This window comes from Acanthopagrus latus, chromosome 11, assembly GCF_904848185.1.
Source record: "Acanthopagrus latus isolate v.2019 chromosome 11, fAcaLat1.1, whole genome shotgun sequence".
Lineage (NCBI taxonomy): Eukaryota > Metazoa > Chordata > Actinopteri > Spariformes > Sparidae > Acanthopagrus > Acanthopagrus latus.
This window is the reverse complement of record NC_051049.1, coordinates 6,014,568-6,031,742: the sequence shown is the minus strand read 5'-3', so window position 1 is coordinate 6,031,742 and position 17,175 is coordinate 6,014,568. Positions and strand designations below refer to the sequence as shown.

The 17,175-nt window shown below is 43.4% G+C and overlaps 2 protein-coding genes across 4 annotated transcripts in view; both read left to right on the top strand.

Moving 5' to 3' along the window:
- The window catches only part of herc2 (HECT and RLD domain containing E3 ubiquitin protein ligase 2), a 41,359-nt gene extending 40,294 nt beyond the window's left edge, over window positions 1-1,065 (top strand). For 2 of the 3 annotated variants that reach the window (XM_037114811.1, XM_037114813.1), the window contains one exon: window positions 90-362. In XM_037114811.1, coding sequence (XP_036970706.1) covers window positions 90-362 — 273 coding nt within the window. Of the gene's footprint in view, window positions 1-89 lie in introns of all 3 variants that reach the window. The other variant, XM_037114812.1, reaches the window with a different exon arrangement.
- A 12,888-nt stretch (window positions 1,066-13,953) lies between these two features.
- oca2 (oculocutaneous albinism II) overlaps window positions 13,954-17,175 on the top strand; it is a 41,373-nt gene continuing 38,151 nt past the window's right edge. Inside the window, exons 1-2 of the mRNA XM_037115831.1 lie at window positions 13,954-14,210; window positions 16,899-16,994. Coding sequence (XP_036971726.1) covers window positions 13,969-14,210; window positions 16,899-16,994 — 338 coding nt within the window. The 5' untranslated portion in view covers window positions 13,954-13,968. The remainder of the gene's footprint in view (window positions 14,211-16,898; window positions 16,995-17,175) is intronic.

Here is a 17,175-nt window from a genome sequence, read left to right as displayed (position 1 = left end):
GCTGTAGCCCCGTAACACAGAGGTATAAATCCAGCTTTATTTTGACCTGATTTGGAGACGGCGTAACTCCAGCAACTCTCTGCCTGCAGGTGCTGGATAAATACAACCCCCCGGACCACTTCCTGCCAGAGTCCTACACGTGTTTCTTCCTGCTGAAGCTGCCCAGGTACTCGTGCAAACAGGTGCTGGAGGAGAAACTGAAATACGCCATCCACTTCTGCAAATCCATCGACACAGACGACTACGCCCGCATCGCTCTGTCCGGGGAGCCCGCCGCTGACGACAGCAGCGAAGACTCCGACAATGAAGACGCCGACTCCTTCGCGTCGGACTCCACCCAGGACTACTTAACTGGACACTGAACTGTGAGCTTAATCGAAGGCGGAGCTGCCACAGAAAGACTGCATTTATCTCACCTATTAATTAATCCATACATTCATACAGGCATTGTACTAAGACACAAACGTCTGTGGGGGAAAAATGTGCAATGAGCTTTAAAAGCATTATAAGCTAAAGAGAGGAACAAACACAGGTTTGCTCTGATTTAGTTTCTTTAAAATAAAGTGGAGTGATCAGCTGCACATGTAATTGTCGTGTTACATGGGAAATATGTATATTGTTACAGTTACAGAATTTAAAAAAAAAATGGCTCCAGCCTAGCACTGTGGTAGATTTCTCCCCCTGGTTTGTGTGAATTACCTGTCCCTAGTTTGTATATAGAAATTGATGTGCAACAAAACAGTAGTATTACTTTTTGTTTCTTGGTAATAGCCATGTTTCTTTATAAAAAAAAAAAAACAAACCCAACATTTTTAACTTAAAAAGTCAGTGTTTCTCACTCGGCTCGGTTGGAGCCCACTGAAGGGTCATTTTACGATTCCTGTACTTACCCCCCTCCTCCTCTTCCTCCTCCTCCTCCTCCTCCCTCCACCATGTTTGTGCACTGTCTCCTTAAAGAATGTATATAATATGATTGTGCCATGTATTCACAGAAGGTCTCATTCCTGCATATTAAATGTTAATACATTTCTGTTAATAAATTCAAATGAAAGAAGGAAGACTGAAGCCCTCGTCGTGTCGGTTCTGTCGAACATCCTCGGTGCCGGAGCGAAAGGTTTACCTACTGTGATTGTGTGTGTTGTCGCAGCCGAGCAAACATCGGGATCTGAGAAAGGAACAAGTGCGCCACAAATTGAAACAAGCATTTTTTTTTTTCTCTTTAGGAATCATTTCAAAATGACATCTATTTGGTGGATTTAGTTTTTTTTTTTTTTGTTCTCCGTAAATCTCTCTCAGACGTTGTACTCTGGATTATTTGTTTGGAACGGGTTAACAGCCTGCTCTCCTTTTTATAAAACCATTGTATTGAATTTTTTCCAAACTAGGTCAGAGGATCATTCGGGCTTTTCCTCCCCTCTTTTCTCACCAGGCGGAGGAGCTTTGGTCGAAATTAAATCAGATTTTCCTTTTTTTTTTTTTGCCCGATTTCTTATAGAATCCCTTTTAATAAACTGTCACAAAGGTTGTAGCGGCGTGGTGGCGGAGTGTTATCTTGACATCACTGTTAACCCTGCGGCTCTGGGATTAAAAGAAAACTCATAATTAGCGACTGTGGTCAGCTGTGCACGAGTATCATGAGGGGCCGCGCCTCCCTCACGTGCTGGGAAGAAAGGTGATGCGATGTGGGGGAGCTCAGACTTCACTACACATTCCTCCTCTTGTGTCTGGCTGTGGTAAACTTGGTCGAGTGTGTGAATCCACCCTGTGAATTCATGTGCAGTTCAAAGGCATGTGGGGGAAGAAAAAAAAAAAAACCCTGTCTGTTTTATGAAGGCTTGATTTGGCTTAAAAATCATTAGCATTCTTTGTAGACTTAGCGCTTATTTTTCAGAAGTAATCACAAAGTACATTATGCCGGTGGGAGTCAGGTGCTTCTCGATACAGTGAAGGAGGGAGGAGAGCCGCGACGAGGGCTGAGCGCTCGCCTGCGGCTGCGGCTGCGTGTTATACAGTCGGTTACATAAACTACTTCTGACAGCAGCCACACAAGGAAACATGTGAGTGGATGTGGCAAATCTCCACTGTTGTAACTTAGACCAAAAAAAGTGTTTTAAAGGTGCACTACGTAGTTTCGGAGAAGAATTTTGAATCAAGAGGAAGATCTTCATTGACTAAACATCCGAACAAACTTAACTATTTTTTTTCTCTTGCAGCTGATCTTAAATGACGACACAGTTTCATACTTATGTTTTACTTTGTTTATATGTGGCGGACCCTGCCACCTTTCTAGCTTCAAACAGTGTTCTGGGACCTAATTTTTCTCTGAGCTTGTTTATCAGTTATGGAAAAGAAATTACACATTTCTGAGTTTGCGTTATCACCTCATCAGTATTGTAAATTTTACAATTCTGAGTTTGAATTTCTTCTCCCTTTAAGATTTTTAATAATTTTCACAGATTTCTGTCAGTTGACTTGGACAGATTCTGTGTTCTTCACTCAAATATAAAGACCTTTAAAAATATATTTTCATTGACGCACGATCACAAAATCACTTGTTTGAAATGGACCTGGGCCACTAATCATGGCGTCTCAACATACGTGCATGTGGGTGGTGCTTTGAAACGGTGTTGGGGAAACATGTGAAAGGGTCATTCAAAAAGTCGCTGCTTTTCCAGGAAACTACAAATGTGGGAGTGTTGAGTGTTGAGTGACACGTGTGTTTAAGCCTGGAAGTTAAACACAGCGGATGTAATCTGTCATGATAGCGAGGAGGTGGCCAGATGCTAACGGTGGCTAACGTCTTGTCTTTAAAAGTCGGTTATTAGTCTGATACGAACAGTATGAGTATAAACATCATGTTAAGCTGTTTGATGTAGAGAAGTTTCAGCCCGCTGCATTCAGATCACGCGGGGGGAGGGATGCTGCTCAGCCTGGGATGAGGAGACAGACAGGCAGGCAGGCAGAAGGCCGCTCTCTGGGTCTGCAGCACATGACTCCATGTGGGAGGCAGACAAAGGAGCATGGTGGCTTTGTGTCTGCAACTTCTGGTAGAGAAAATGTTTCAGGGTATAAACATCTGCTGTCAGGAAACACTACATTCATTCTGTTGCTTTTGGCCTCAGTTCTTTTCCTCCTTCATAAACTGTAGCTCCGCATTAGGGAACCCATGAGTTGCTATAAACGCTGGTTTGGGATCAGTCAGGAGAGAATTTTGACTTGCATGATCGAAGCCGGAGTAATGAGGACCAGTGAACTGAGTGGAACCACTATTAATTCCTGGAGTGTGAGACTGACTCGGAGCGGTGTGTTAGGGAACGAGGCTGCACGACTCAATGTTGACTTCCATAAGTTTTACAGTTAATGTGTGTGACACTCAGAGACAGTGTTTAAATCTTTATAATGTGAAATATTCACTTCACCTGATGTTTCCCTGGAGGTCAAAGCAACAGACAGGCAAAGGAAACGTAGCTTTGTGTTGAGCTGAAGAATGGATCCTCTCTGGGTTTGAACATTGTGATGATTGTCAGCATTATTTATTTTCACTGTGATCATAATTATTGGTGTACATTTTTGCCCTGATGATGGCCACCATAACATGTGATTAATTATTACCAACAACATGTTTTCCTGCACTTGTGCCATTAAAACTCCCCGTGAGTTCTCCTTTGCCAAGATAATCCATCCACCTGACAGGTGTGGCACATCAGGATCCTGATGAGCAGCATGATTGGAGCACAGGTGTGCCTCATAGGTGTCATGATTGAAGGCCAACTCAAAAATGTGCAGTGTTATCATGCAAAGGCCACGACAGTCGTCACACATGTTGTTCACACTCTTCATCCTCGAGTTGAGAACTTTCTTCAAAGGGCCAGATGCCTTCGAAGTTTGAGCTTTTTCCCCACTCCCAACGAACTATAGTTGAGTCGAAACTCGAGATGGACTGAGATGGTTTTTTGAACAGTTGCAGAATTACTTTGGTTTGCGAACCAACTGTTGCACCAGCTGTCTGGGTGGCCGGTCAAAGGCGATCATGCAGGTGAAGAAGTCGGGCCTGGTTACATGTGGCCTGCTGGTCGGATGTACGATGACATTGGAGACAGTTAGTGTGGAAACCTCTGACGTACTCAGGTACCTTCTGATACTTCTTAAAGGGATACTCCGGCGAAAATTTAATCTGTGGTCGAACACACCATGACACCGTGTAAGAGAGAGAGAGATGGAGAGATCATGTTTCCCGACGCTAGCTTACGTAGTTTTAGCAACCTCAGAAAAGACCGCATGATAACAATACGCTGCAGCCCAATCCTCCACCAAGAAACTGCCATCAAAAAGCCACAAATAATGCTCAGAACAGCACCAAACTTCAGCAACAGTACAAATAGAGTCCCAGCACGTAGTTCGAGGCATCGAACAGCTGCTAGCTTTGTAGGATTTCTATGGAAAAGAGAGCACAACTCACCACTCTCCTGCAGCAGCTTGCTCCTTGTGGGGAAGCCCTGACGAGTCGATTACCGAGTTCTCAGCTCAAGGATGAAAATGTATGATTATTGCTCCATGGAAATGCAATCAAAGTTCATATGTGTCTTGCCTACCAGATTATAACAGTTATTATCTAGAGTGGACAGGGAAAAGAATGGAATTGAGCATTTCTAACTGCACTCGGCATTCGACTCGTCAGGGCTTCCCCACAATGAACAAGCTGCTGCAGGAGAGTGGTGAGTTGTGGGTGACCAGTAGTCTCCCTTCCCGCCTCATACTGACCTCACCCTAAAGGTTTTTCATGCTGCCTCCTGTCTGAAGGCTTTTAGCGACCTGACCTATGCACTTGTTGACCTAAACAGAAGAAATCTGCTTCTCCTTAAACCCCGAAAGGATCAGAGGATCATGGAAACAAGACGTAAGGCCTCGAGCCTGTCTATGAAAAATTCATGCCCAGCCACAGCTACTGAGAAGATTAAACTATTGACCCGTGGCCGGTCGGAGGAGCGGTCCAACTCTTCTGATGGTTCAGTGGGAATATCCAAAATTCCACTGAAACAATAAAACAGCCTTCTGAGGAAATTTGGCACAATAATCCCCCCAAAATGGCCTTTTTTTTGTCAGGGTTTAACCAGCTAATGAGAAGTTTAGATTTCACTGAGGGACTAGTTGTCTAGAGATTATTGTCATTATTCAGGCTGTGCTGGAGGCTTTTATTGGGCCGCTGTGTTTGAACACAAAGGAATTAAGTTGTAGTAGGTGTAAGAAACATGAGGGGTTTCCCTAAGAAGAAGTGCAATTACTGCCGTGATGATGAATGGCTGCAGATTAACCTCAATCCCGAGGTTCAATACAACCACTGGCTCAACCTGACAAGTTGGAATAAAATGTTTACAACTTCTCGAATCAGTTTTCTTACGGAAGATCAGCAGCATAAGCCCAGCAGAGCTCTATAGGTCTTTAATTGGACTTGATCTTCTTCATCTGCTCTCCTTTCAGCCCTCTGGGCAGCTCCGCTTTCGGTTGAAGGCGGCTTTCTTCACTCTGTAACTCGGGCTGAATGTGTGCTGCGCGCCTCGCTTGGCTCTCAGCCATTTGTGCCAGAGCCCCGATGAACCGGCAGCGGTGGCTCAGGCCTCGGCCATTGTTTCGCTCCAAACGGTTGGTTAGCTATCTGCTGAGCCAGAGAGGTCGCGGAGTTGGTGGCAAATGATCCAGCCTGTCTGCAGTATGTTGAGAGGGAGGTAAGTGAATACAGAGAGAGAGAGAGAGAGAGGCCTGAAGCAACAGCCATGTGGGGGCAACATCTTATTCTCAGCAGTCTGATGAGGAGCGCGGTGATAAAGTGAGGTGAAGAAGTTAGTCGACCCTGGAAAACAGCAGCTGAGGAAGCAATCTCACCTCAAGGTCCACTTAGTAGCTTTTCATCTCGAGCTTTGCATCACATCACACTGCACAATAACTTGTATTTAAGCACTGTAAGGACTTCAGACACACAATGGCACCAAAGCTGTTAGATAACATTTTAATACAATGTGCTGGTGAAGATCAGATGTGATGGAGCATCAGAGCAGCTTCTGAATGGACTCAGTCATAGTCATAGTAACTGCAAAATGCTTTTCACCAGTTACTGCATATTCCACAGAGGGATAAATGGACATCGAGACACCGCTGTGTAACACGTTAAAGTAATATATAATATATATAATGTCTGTATTACTGACTGAAGTGTTTATTGTTGTTATTTTTTTTTATGAACCCATCCACACCAACATGACCATATTAATACAGGCTGTGCTTGTGTTTAGTATTGCTGAGCCTTTAAGGTCTTTGTTAACTAATATAGTACTTTATATTTTTAGAGTACTATAAAATGAAGGTAACTAATTATATGTAATGTATTGCATTTTAATAGTAACTAGCCCAACACTGATTACGACCACATATACGATCAAATCTGGTTAAAAGTGACTGCAGTTTAAATGTAAAAATTATATCAACTAATACAACTTTGGAACACAATTTAATGTGTGTAAGATCAATTAACTAAAATAAGAGCAAACAAAAGCTACATCGAGTGTTTTGAGGGACTGGTTCTGCAGCACATATCCAGAACGCTGCAGCGCGCCTCGTTCAAAATCTTCCCAAAGTCTCCCACGTGACCCGCCTCCTCAGTGACCTCCGCTGGCTTCCTGCTGCGGCCCGCATCCAATCCAAGACGATGGTGCCGTCAACAGAACTGCACCCGTCTACCTCCAGACACTGGTCAGACCACACGCCCCAGCAGGAGCACTTCGCTCATCTACATCAGCTGGACGGCTGGTACCGCCATCGCTGAGAGCAAACAAAGCCCGCTCAGCGAAACCGCGACTCCTCTCTGCTTCATCCGACCGATGTCAGGACAGCGGAATCACTCTCCATCTCCCACAAAAGACAAAAGACTCAGTTGTTCAGACTCCATCTCGACCCACAACAAAAATGGTATGCACTTGTATGTTCATATCGTTAGCACTTCTGTCATAGCACTTATACACTTACTGAATCTTTGACAAATAGCAGCTACGACTCTCAGATGAGGGCTTGATAGTTGTTTTCTATATTTCGTTTTGGCTCCATCGACGGTGATATGTCGTAGTTTCTCTCTTGTGACAAATATACTTGTTGTAAGTTGCTTTGGACAAAAGCGTCTGCTAAACGCCCTAAATGTGAATGTAAATATAAGACAAGATCCCTGCCAGCGTGGACCCGCCCTCAGCAGTGTGCTCTCAGAACCAACAGGTCCACAAACGATGCCATACCCACTGCCCTCCGCTCGGTCTCCTCTCACCATGTCAGAACGCTGTTTGTTGACTTCAGCTCAGCATTCACAATCACACTCTCACCAATGACGCCGATTGGGAAAACCGAACACAACGCTCTGCAGCTGCATGACAGACAACAACGAGTTCGTATCGGAAGGAAAATCAGTGAAAAGCAAAAATCCGCAGCTCAACATCAGATAAACCAAAGAGCTGATTGTCTGTCTCTCCCCCCTCCCGTCCCATTAAAGGTCACTAAAAATGTTTCCTGTTTCTCTGGAAGGTCATTGCCCAGTTTGTGAGTGTATGTTGGACCAACAAAACAGAGTGACTCATTCACCCGGCTCTCACACAGTCAGTAGTGGGACTAGTTAACGTCATTCAAATCCTCGGGCTCGCTCTCCTCTCTCCTTGCTGCACATGTGATTGCTCTACTACATCTCACGCCGGCCCACAAGACCAGTGTGCTGCCTCCCCCCGGGACATCTCCTCTGCCTGGCTTTCATCCTTTGGTGTCACAGGCAGCAGTGAGTCCAGACCAGGTGACTCCACCCGCTCAATGGGAAACATTGTCTTCGCTGACTGCAGGGGAAGGGAAAAAAGGGTCGATGCTGCGAATCCCACTGTAATCATTCAGAGATCGTTTTTGGGAAGGGCAGTTAGTGGAAATATATTTTTGACGCTGATTTTGTTCAGCTGGCTGGAGAGACGATTCACTGGGGGAAGGTTTTAGTGGTGGGAGTTTCTAATTACTTTGGTTCTATTAGTCTGGTTCACTGGCTTTTCCTCATGGATGGCAGGATGTTAAATTCCTAATCTGCTAAATTGTGTTGGGTCAAAGGAAAATGTATTAAGGGATTATATTAAAATAAACTCACTGATTTTGAGATAACGCACCCCCGAAGTTCACACGTTTTTTGTCCCGGCTCTAACCCCGAACCCTGACCGGAAACACCAACTCAGTTGCAATTTTACACATTTTGAGATTAATCTGCACATTCGTGGCCTTTTGCTCTGTTATTTTCAGACTATTTTTTTGAAATTAAAATGACTTTGAATCGTATCAGAAGTACTCTCATGCAGTTGTTAGACTCTGGGGATAGGAGCTCGAACACGCCGCATACAGATGGGGTCGTTTGATGGGCAGCTAATCAATAACGTCTTTTAAAATGTGACGCCCTTTATTCCATTTTAAACCTAAAGGATACAAGTGAACCTGAACAGAAAGTTGTGATGCTGAACCTAAACAGAAACTGAAACAGACCACAATGATCTGCAGGATCCTTTTCAAATCCTTTTTAAGATCAAATGTAGAAAAAGTTCTTGCTTTTTGTAAACATCCCTCATTCTGAATGTGTTGCCAGCAACACGTTTCAGACAAGTTGGGACAAAAACACCAGTGTGGAGCATTAAACAGGTTCACTGGTATCAGGTGATGGTGTCATGATCGGGTATGAGAGGGGGCTCAGTCATTCACAAGCGAGGATCGGGCGACGTTCAACACTGCACGGGAAAATTGTCTTATTTCTCGAAGCACAATTGATTTGAGGGATTTCACCACCTACAAACCATATTATCAAAAATTTCAGAGAACCGACACTGATTGCTGGGAATTTGATCCCTCAGGCAGCGTGACATTAAAAACAGACTAAATGCTGTAAAGCTGGTGGACTTGGTGGTCATGAGAAGATGCCAGGAGATCCGACATCTTACGAAGCAGCGTGTCTTGATCAAAGCTCGATCAAGAAGAATGATGTCGGATCAGTACAGCGTGCCGACCAACAGCATCCCTTTAACCTGTTGCTGGATGTCCCGACAATAAAGTCAAATCTTGAATAAGGCCAGAATTACCGTGCTGACTTAAGTGTGACCTCAGTTCGGGTTGACGCACATGCATTCAGTACGCTGACAGAATAATCGGTCGAGTCAGTGATGTGCTGCTTGGTAAGGAGGCTGTGACACTGGAGGACTGACAGACTTCTTCAGTGGGAGACAAGTTGCTGCACAGCCGTCTCTCTATCTGACGCCAACCTGCCACACAAACGAGGCTTATTTACTTCAGTCGAGAGAGCCGAGAGACACGAAACAGAGGCAACATCCTGGACAGTGCCTCATTCAATGTGGAATTAACCTGGAGAATTAACGTGGAATAGAAGAAAGTCACCGACAAAGAAGGAAGACGCCCTCAGACTCAAGAGCATTTCAGAAAACCATCGTCAGCAAACACATTTACAGTAGAAGCCAAAGATTCAACTATGAAAAGTGAAAAAAAAAAACATGTATCAATAACATCCAGAGGCATCGTTGACTTATTCAGGCCAAAGCTCATCTGAGATGGACCGACACAAAGCTGGAGAGTGAACCAGTTTTGGGTTTTTCTGTCATTTCCTCCAGGCTGAAGACAGAAACGACTGTCCAGATTTTGTCTTTACCAGAGTTTAAAGTTCAAAATCGAGCACCTGTGATGTTATTAGAGCCCATCACGTGGGTTACTTGTGCATCTGTGACGGCAAAATTCAGTCTGATGGATTTCTGAACAGCATATGCTGCCATGCAGACGGCGCAGACGACGCCAGGCTACATCCTGCGTTCTCCAGATCTGTCTCCGAATGAAAATGTCTGCTGCGTCATGAAGAGGAAAGGCAGGCTGTTGTAAAGCGTAGATTTTGCAAAACTGCGAAATTATTTAAATGTCAAAACTTCACACATAAGTTCCCTCAGTTCCAAAACGCCCATGTACCAACTTTCTTTGTCGCAGGATTCAAATTGTTTAGATTCACAAAAAGCAAAAAACATTTTATGAGTTTGAACACTGAACATCGTGTCTTCAACTCAATATAGGCTGAAGTTTTATACAACATCCAAACCTGTTAGTAAAGACTTTTTGTTTTGTTTTGGACAGTGGATGTAATTTATTTTTTAACGATTGAAATCCAACTCTTGTTTTACCAATTCTGGCTCAACCCCACTCTCATATATAATATATAATATAACGTAACGGTGATAATAAAAAAAAACAGGTATTGCAAGAATGGAGCATTTGTTCCGAACATGCAGCCTGGGAGTTTAGGTTTTTTTCCTTGATGCGTCTTTGTCTCTGACCTGTCTGACCTTTCTACACCTTAAATCTGTTGAGCTGACTCACGCTTTTGGAGCGAGTTAGGCTTAATGGCTTATATCTGACAGCTCTCCTTCACTCTCCAGTCACAAAAAGGTGCCCGTCATTCTTAAAATTCTGAGTGATCTCAACATTAACACACCTATATTACATTTATATCAGCTGGTCGCTCCTTTATCAAACGTTCACATCGACGAAGCGTTTAAATTGCGTTTATTTATCTCAGGAAACATTTAGTCTCGGTGGTGGAGCTGAAGTGCAGGCGTCGGGGGTGGTGATGGGGGGAGGAGGAGGAGGAGGAGGAGGAGGAGGAGGAGGTGGCTAAGTAGGGTTTGGTTGTAAAGACAGAGTAAGAGTGAATGGGAAACTTTTTCAGCTATAAGTGTTGAGCAAATTGTGCCTTTCCCCTCCTTCCTCCCTCAGCTCCTCCTCAGCTCCTCAAGAACCCAGACTGCTCTGCAACACCTCTCTCCTTCTCTGGGGAGCACAGGAGAGGAGAAGGAAACATTCATCTTCCTCCAGGTTACTTAAATATAACAGGAAAAAAAACAAAAAAAACAAAAAAGAGGAAACACTCCCAGCATCCGTCGCACAAATCTGCATTTCCTTTTTTTTTTTTTTTTACAGGACTGTCAGTGTGAATAATTGTGATTATTATTATTTTGCTGTTGGATGTCCGTCGTTTTTAACAACCATAACTTCATCGTCATCTTCTTCATCGCTGTGATCGTCCTCATCCTCCCAAAAATCATCATCATCATCAACTAGAGTTCATCTTCGTCTTTAAAGGTAAGTTCCATAACTCACCAAAAATAATGGTTTCAGTTTTATTTTAGTGTCTTCCTTGGCTGCAGCTCCTTTACATTCATGTATCACCAGTTGTTTAAGGTGCTTTAAGCATTATGTCCTGATTCACTACCACAAATTCCCCATTTTATGTTATTCTATATGATTGCATACCTTATCTGACACTGAAAATTGAATTACAGTATATAAAACCAAACACCTGATACATTTAATCCGTCCGTCACAGCCGTTTGTGTTGCGGTTGCAGCGATAAACCTCCTCGAAATGGGATTTATCCCTCAAACACTGGTTGAAAGATATTCATTCAGGATTCTTAATTGCTGTGAACGAGGGTGGAGAAATTAAGAAAAGCAGTTTGTCTTTGCAGTCACGCTCAGCCCGCCGGCAGGATGTGACATAAAGAGGATCATTCTTCTCTGTGATGCGGCACATCACACGCATTCGACAAGGATGTTACGTGAGGCGTCGTAAAACACCAGCCAGTGTTTTAAGATGATTCTCAATCAAACTTACATCTGACTTATCTTCAAGAGTTGTTGTCTTTTTTTTTGTCCCTGTAGTAAATAAATCTGTTTATAATGTGTATAGTTTAAACCTGCAGCCTTTAACTTTAAAGCCGCCATAAGAAATTAAAATACTTTTATATCAGAAGTGGATGAAATCATGACGCCTGATATCAAAGAGGCCCCTTGTAGTAGTTTTCCCTGGAAAAATACTCCTGTAAATTGTTGCGAGGATCAGTTTTTAAGGCCGTCGTCTCACTCCTCAAAGAGGCATTATCCCGCAGAGCTCAAATGTTACACATGAGTGCATGAAGCCTTTCATGTGAGCAATAATCCCGTCAGATTCGATTGATGGCAGCCTTTGTGTTGGTGACGACCACATGTCTCCTGTAGATGACCTCATCCTCTGACCTCATGCTGTGCTGCGAGTCACTCAGCTGTTGTTATAAAGCATGTTGTGTGCTGTTGGGAGCATGACACGGGTTCAATTGGCATTAACAGTGAATTGAGTTAAAATGATACTGTATGTTGCTCATTCTGTCACTGAGAACAAACACTGTTTACTTTCACTGTTCCAGCCAGTTAGTGATGTGAAAGGCGAGCGACTTGGAAAACTTAATTGCATCTTTCAGTGTTATGTAAGTCAATAAATGTTGTGATAAAGATATTTTACAAAATTAAGTAAATGAGGAGATAAAGTGTCACTTCTGTTGCTTTAAAGCTGCTTCTATCTATATCTTAAAGGGACAGTTCAAACATATAGTGCTGTTTATCCCTTTTATAATTACTGGTCACAATATCCGCCTGTTGACCGACTGTTTCCTTTTACGCTGAACTAGCTCTGGTTTATAAAGAGATTAACACTCGTTCTCTCTCCTCGCTGTGTGTCTGGAGTTACAGTGAAGTCACACGACAGTTTGAAGAAACTGAACCACACGTGCGGACATCACACATGGCCTGCTGGTTAAACCTTCCGGGCGGGGGGGGGTGTATGAACATACGTGGAAAAAGCTGGAATTTTCTTGTGAAGTTAAACACACACACACACACACACACACACACACACACACACACACACACACACACACACACACACAGTCTGTGTATTCACTCAGGGGTTTGCTAATCTGAAGCTTGTGGCTTTTGTGCGAAGTGCAGAAACAAGTGATGGGGGCTTGAGAGAAGCTGCGACAGAGACGTCGTTCACTCTATTACAAGACACTGAACCACCACAATGATTTCGAAGCCGTTGTTTTAAGGTACAAAAGTTGCATGATGTTACCTGAAAGCTGCTTTAATCAGTATTCTCATTTCAACAATGGGTCACATGATAACTTGCAGGTGAAACTGGTTGCCCATAGCGACGAGCTGACAGTTCTGTGTTGATGTGTTGCCTTTTTTTTTAAGCATCTTTCAGCTCATTGTTTTGGTTTTCTGTGTTGGTTTACTCTCACTGCTCTTCGTGGAGAAAGTTATCCAGAAACCCAGAACCCACATTATTAACCCAGTATAAACATTTTATGCTAGTTTATGCGGCTAGCTGAACACAGTAGCATTATACAGCAAAACAGAACGTTTGTGGAGAGCAAAGAAAAGCTAAAGAGTAAATATTCAACTTACATTTGACGGATACACGACTACAAATCAGTGCAAACGTTGCACCGTATCTGCTGGATGTGTAGCTAGGCAACTGTGTGCTAACATGTTAGCCACATTAACCTACAGTGGAAATTAGGCATCTTTTTAACTTTCCTCGCCCTCCTAGCAAAACACGGCGTTAGCAACATGGCTACTGCTAGCAGTATGGCTACTGTCCAAAGCAAAAAAACCAAAAACCAAAACAAAAAACACTCCTAAGAATCCAAATTTGACCTGGAAACCCAGATCTCAGTGTTAAAAGACAAAACACACTGGGAGTAATTGAACAGTAGCATTAGCCAGGAAGAGCCTGAATGCTAACGTTAGCTAACACATTCTAAAATATGTTGTTTTACCTTAAAATACAGCCAGCGTCCCTCTAGATTTTGTCAGATTTACTATGTTTACAGGACTTGTAACCCGGAACACAGCAACATAACATTATCCCAGCAGTCGAGCTTCCCGCCCTGAGCGGGATGTTGGTGGAAAATGGCCGCCATGTGAACATCTACTACCACCGGTTTAAAAGATGACAAGATGTCAGTGATGACTGTTGAATTCACATTTTCTCAGACACCCACTGAATCAAAACCCTGCTTCCTGTCTACCCTCCAGCAGTCCCACCATGTACCTGGAGAACAAAAGCAACCTGGAGATGGAGATGTCTCAGACGTCGGCCCAAGGCCATCAGGGGAGGAGCAGCCTGAGGTCGCCGGAGGCCGTCGCAGGGAACTTTGGGGAGCTGCGTCTCCTGCAGGGAATCTCAGAGAGGAGAGAAACCCAGAAGCTGCAGCAGTCGGCAGTTCTGCCCTCAGGACAGTGCGTCATCCACACCGAGGGCTTCGTCCCTGTGAGACAAGAGGACGGGTACGACTGTTTCTGCTCTCTAGTGTTGGTGTATTTACAAGATGTGTCATTAATTTGAGTTTTATTAGTTACAAGAAGGCGCTGTGGAGGCTGTGTTTGGATGAGTTCAATGTCAGCAGACTGAATCAAAAACCAAAGAAGGAACTGTGGCCAAAAACTAAAGAAACAAGTGTCTTAAAGGGACAGTTCACTTTAAAATCAGCATACCTATGGTGCTGTTTATCCATTTATTTATTAGCCACAGAGATAGCCGCCTACTGACCGACTGTTTCCTTTTACGCCGAACTAGTTCTAGTTTATAAAGAGATTAACACTCCTTCTCTCTCCTCACTGTGTGTCTGGAGTTACAGTAAAGTCACACGACAGTTTAAAGAAATTGAACCACACGTGCGGACATCACACATGGCCTGCTGGTTAAAACCTTCCAGGGGGGGATGTATGAACATACGTGGAAAAGGCTGGAATTTTCTTGTGAAGTTAAAATACACACACTCACACACACACACACACACACAGTGAGGCTGAAGTGTGTGTGTGTGTGGCTGTGGGTGTGTCTCTCAGTCACTCAGGGGGGAGCTAATCTCAAACCTGTGGCTGTGACGTTATTGGGATTAAAGGGGGGGATTTTTTTTTTATGCTTCATGAAGTCAAAGTTGCACATGATGCACACGACTACAGCTGATGCTCCTGCGTCTGGTTAGCCGTATTATATCTGAGCTTTTTACGCTGATGTTGAAGTTTTTAATATCAAGTAAAATAATTATTGAGTTCCTGCAGATTAAACACGACCTTCTGGGACACATAGACATTGAACATGATTGCATCTGACATGTAATATCTTTTTTTTTTTTTTTTGTGGCTGATTAGCTCAGAGCGTTGCTGTCAGATCGTCTGACTGGCACTTTGACAACAAGTTCACACTCTCACATTATGGACGACAGTATTAAACAGGGAGTTGGGCCAAGTTGTACACAAGGCTACCCAAAAAAGGCTAGAGATGATGTAAATTATGAGAATTTAGCTCTTCAGCATGCTGTTAATCTCATGTCAAGTAGATCTAAATTAAACATGTAACAGCTTAAAACCTTTAAAGGTTCAGTGTGAAGGCTTTAGTTTTGTCTGCTGGGTGTGAAAATAAGCAGCTGTTTGCCAAAGTTTGCTTTGGTTTTTAAAGCAGACCTATTATCTTTCCCTTTCCATCAGTGTGTTAAATATGGTCTTGTGCGTGTGAAAAATCTTTAAAGTTTAAAAGGTCAAATTCGGAAAACGCTGCTCCTGAAACGCCACCGTTTAATTTAGTGACATCACAATGTCACACATTTGCATGATTAATGCAGAGCAGCTAGTTTGGCACGTAAGAATTGATTTGGTACAGCAGCTCTGTTGTTGTTGTTGTTGTTATTAGTGGTGCTTGCTCAGGCATGTGTGAGCTGATCAATCAGAGCAGATTGGGTATTCAGGAGGGGAGGAGCCCTTAAAGAGACAGGAGCTGAAATGGGTGGCTGCTGCCCCCATGTGGCCAAAAAGGGGAAAGAAACTGGTAAAAATCTCAAACAAACAACCAAAAATATGTATTAATATCCTGACTCCTCTTTAAAGTGGAGTCACATGGAGGGGACGGGATCAGAATCACGGCGGGGGGAAAAAGGAGAGGGGAGAAAACATTTGTAGACATGCAGTAAATCCCTTTATAGTTGTATAAGAGTGTGTAAGAGGATTAATGCCACAGACTTCTGTAATGTAATCTACTCCTTTATCTAACACCCTCGCCACGTTCAGCTGATTCAAAGCAGCCGACTGTCTGCAGCGTGTTTTTTGCTTTTTTTTTTGGAAACGCCTGCCAGACTTGTGAGACAACAGAAAGTTAATCACACAACCAACCATAATGATAATAATAATAATAATAATAATAATAATAATAACAACACTAAACAAAAAAAGCTCACTGCTGTGGGAGGAGGTGCACAGACGGTGTTTAAGAACCCGACCCTTTTGACAGGCAGAGGGTAAAAAAACCCTTCAAGATTATGAGATTAGCCGAAGGGAGACCTTTAATTTTCAGAAAGATTTCCATCCAACAGTTTTTGGCTCAGTGGGTCGGTGTTCCGTTACATAACGACTCGCATGACGTCTGTTGTCAGACTAATTGCTGAGACGACTGCTTGATGAGTGGACGATTTTGTTTTTATTTTGTGTGTGTGTGTGTGTGTGTGTGTGTGACAGAGGAGGACACTGATGATGCTTCCTCAGCACTTTTAACATTAAACGAAAGCGTGTATGTGTGAGTTTGTCTAGCATTGAAAGAAAGAGATGAAGACAGATATAGTGTGTGTGTGTGTGTGTTCGTGGATGTGGTTTCTGGTCGGGACCCAGCTGTGAGGGTCCCGAGGGCGTCCGCCTGCGGGGGCCTCTGGGATACAGCCCAGCAGCAGGGAGACAAAAGACACTTTAATGATCTCCTCAGGTGGAGCGTCACCAGCTGCTCACCCACCTTTCTGCCACCCCGGGGTGACACAGGGTCTGAAAAGATGCTCACACCAGAGACGACTGTTGTGACAAAATGAGAGATGTTTTCTATCGAGGTCAAAGTTCACAGAAATTCAGTTTTTCAGGGTTTTTTTTTTTTTTTGAAAGCATAATAACTTTTTTTTTTTTCTCATTATGCTCATGTGTTTTTTTTTTTCCCAGGCATAATTTCAGCGTGGTTAATTTTCTGAGAGGAAAGACGAATTCATCCAACCTCACAGAGAGGTCGCCTCTGCTCAGGTTCTCTCAGGATGACAGGTGAGGAGTTCAGGTGTGGAGCCGGTGCGGAGGCTCGAGGCATCAAACACTCAGTGAATACATTAAACACAGAAGTAGATATTAATGCGTTAAATATATAAAATGAAAACATTGTTTAAATAATCTATAAAAATTAAACCCATTATGACAAAACGTTTCTTATTCTTATTTTCATGGACAC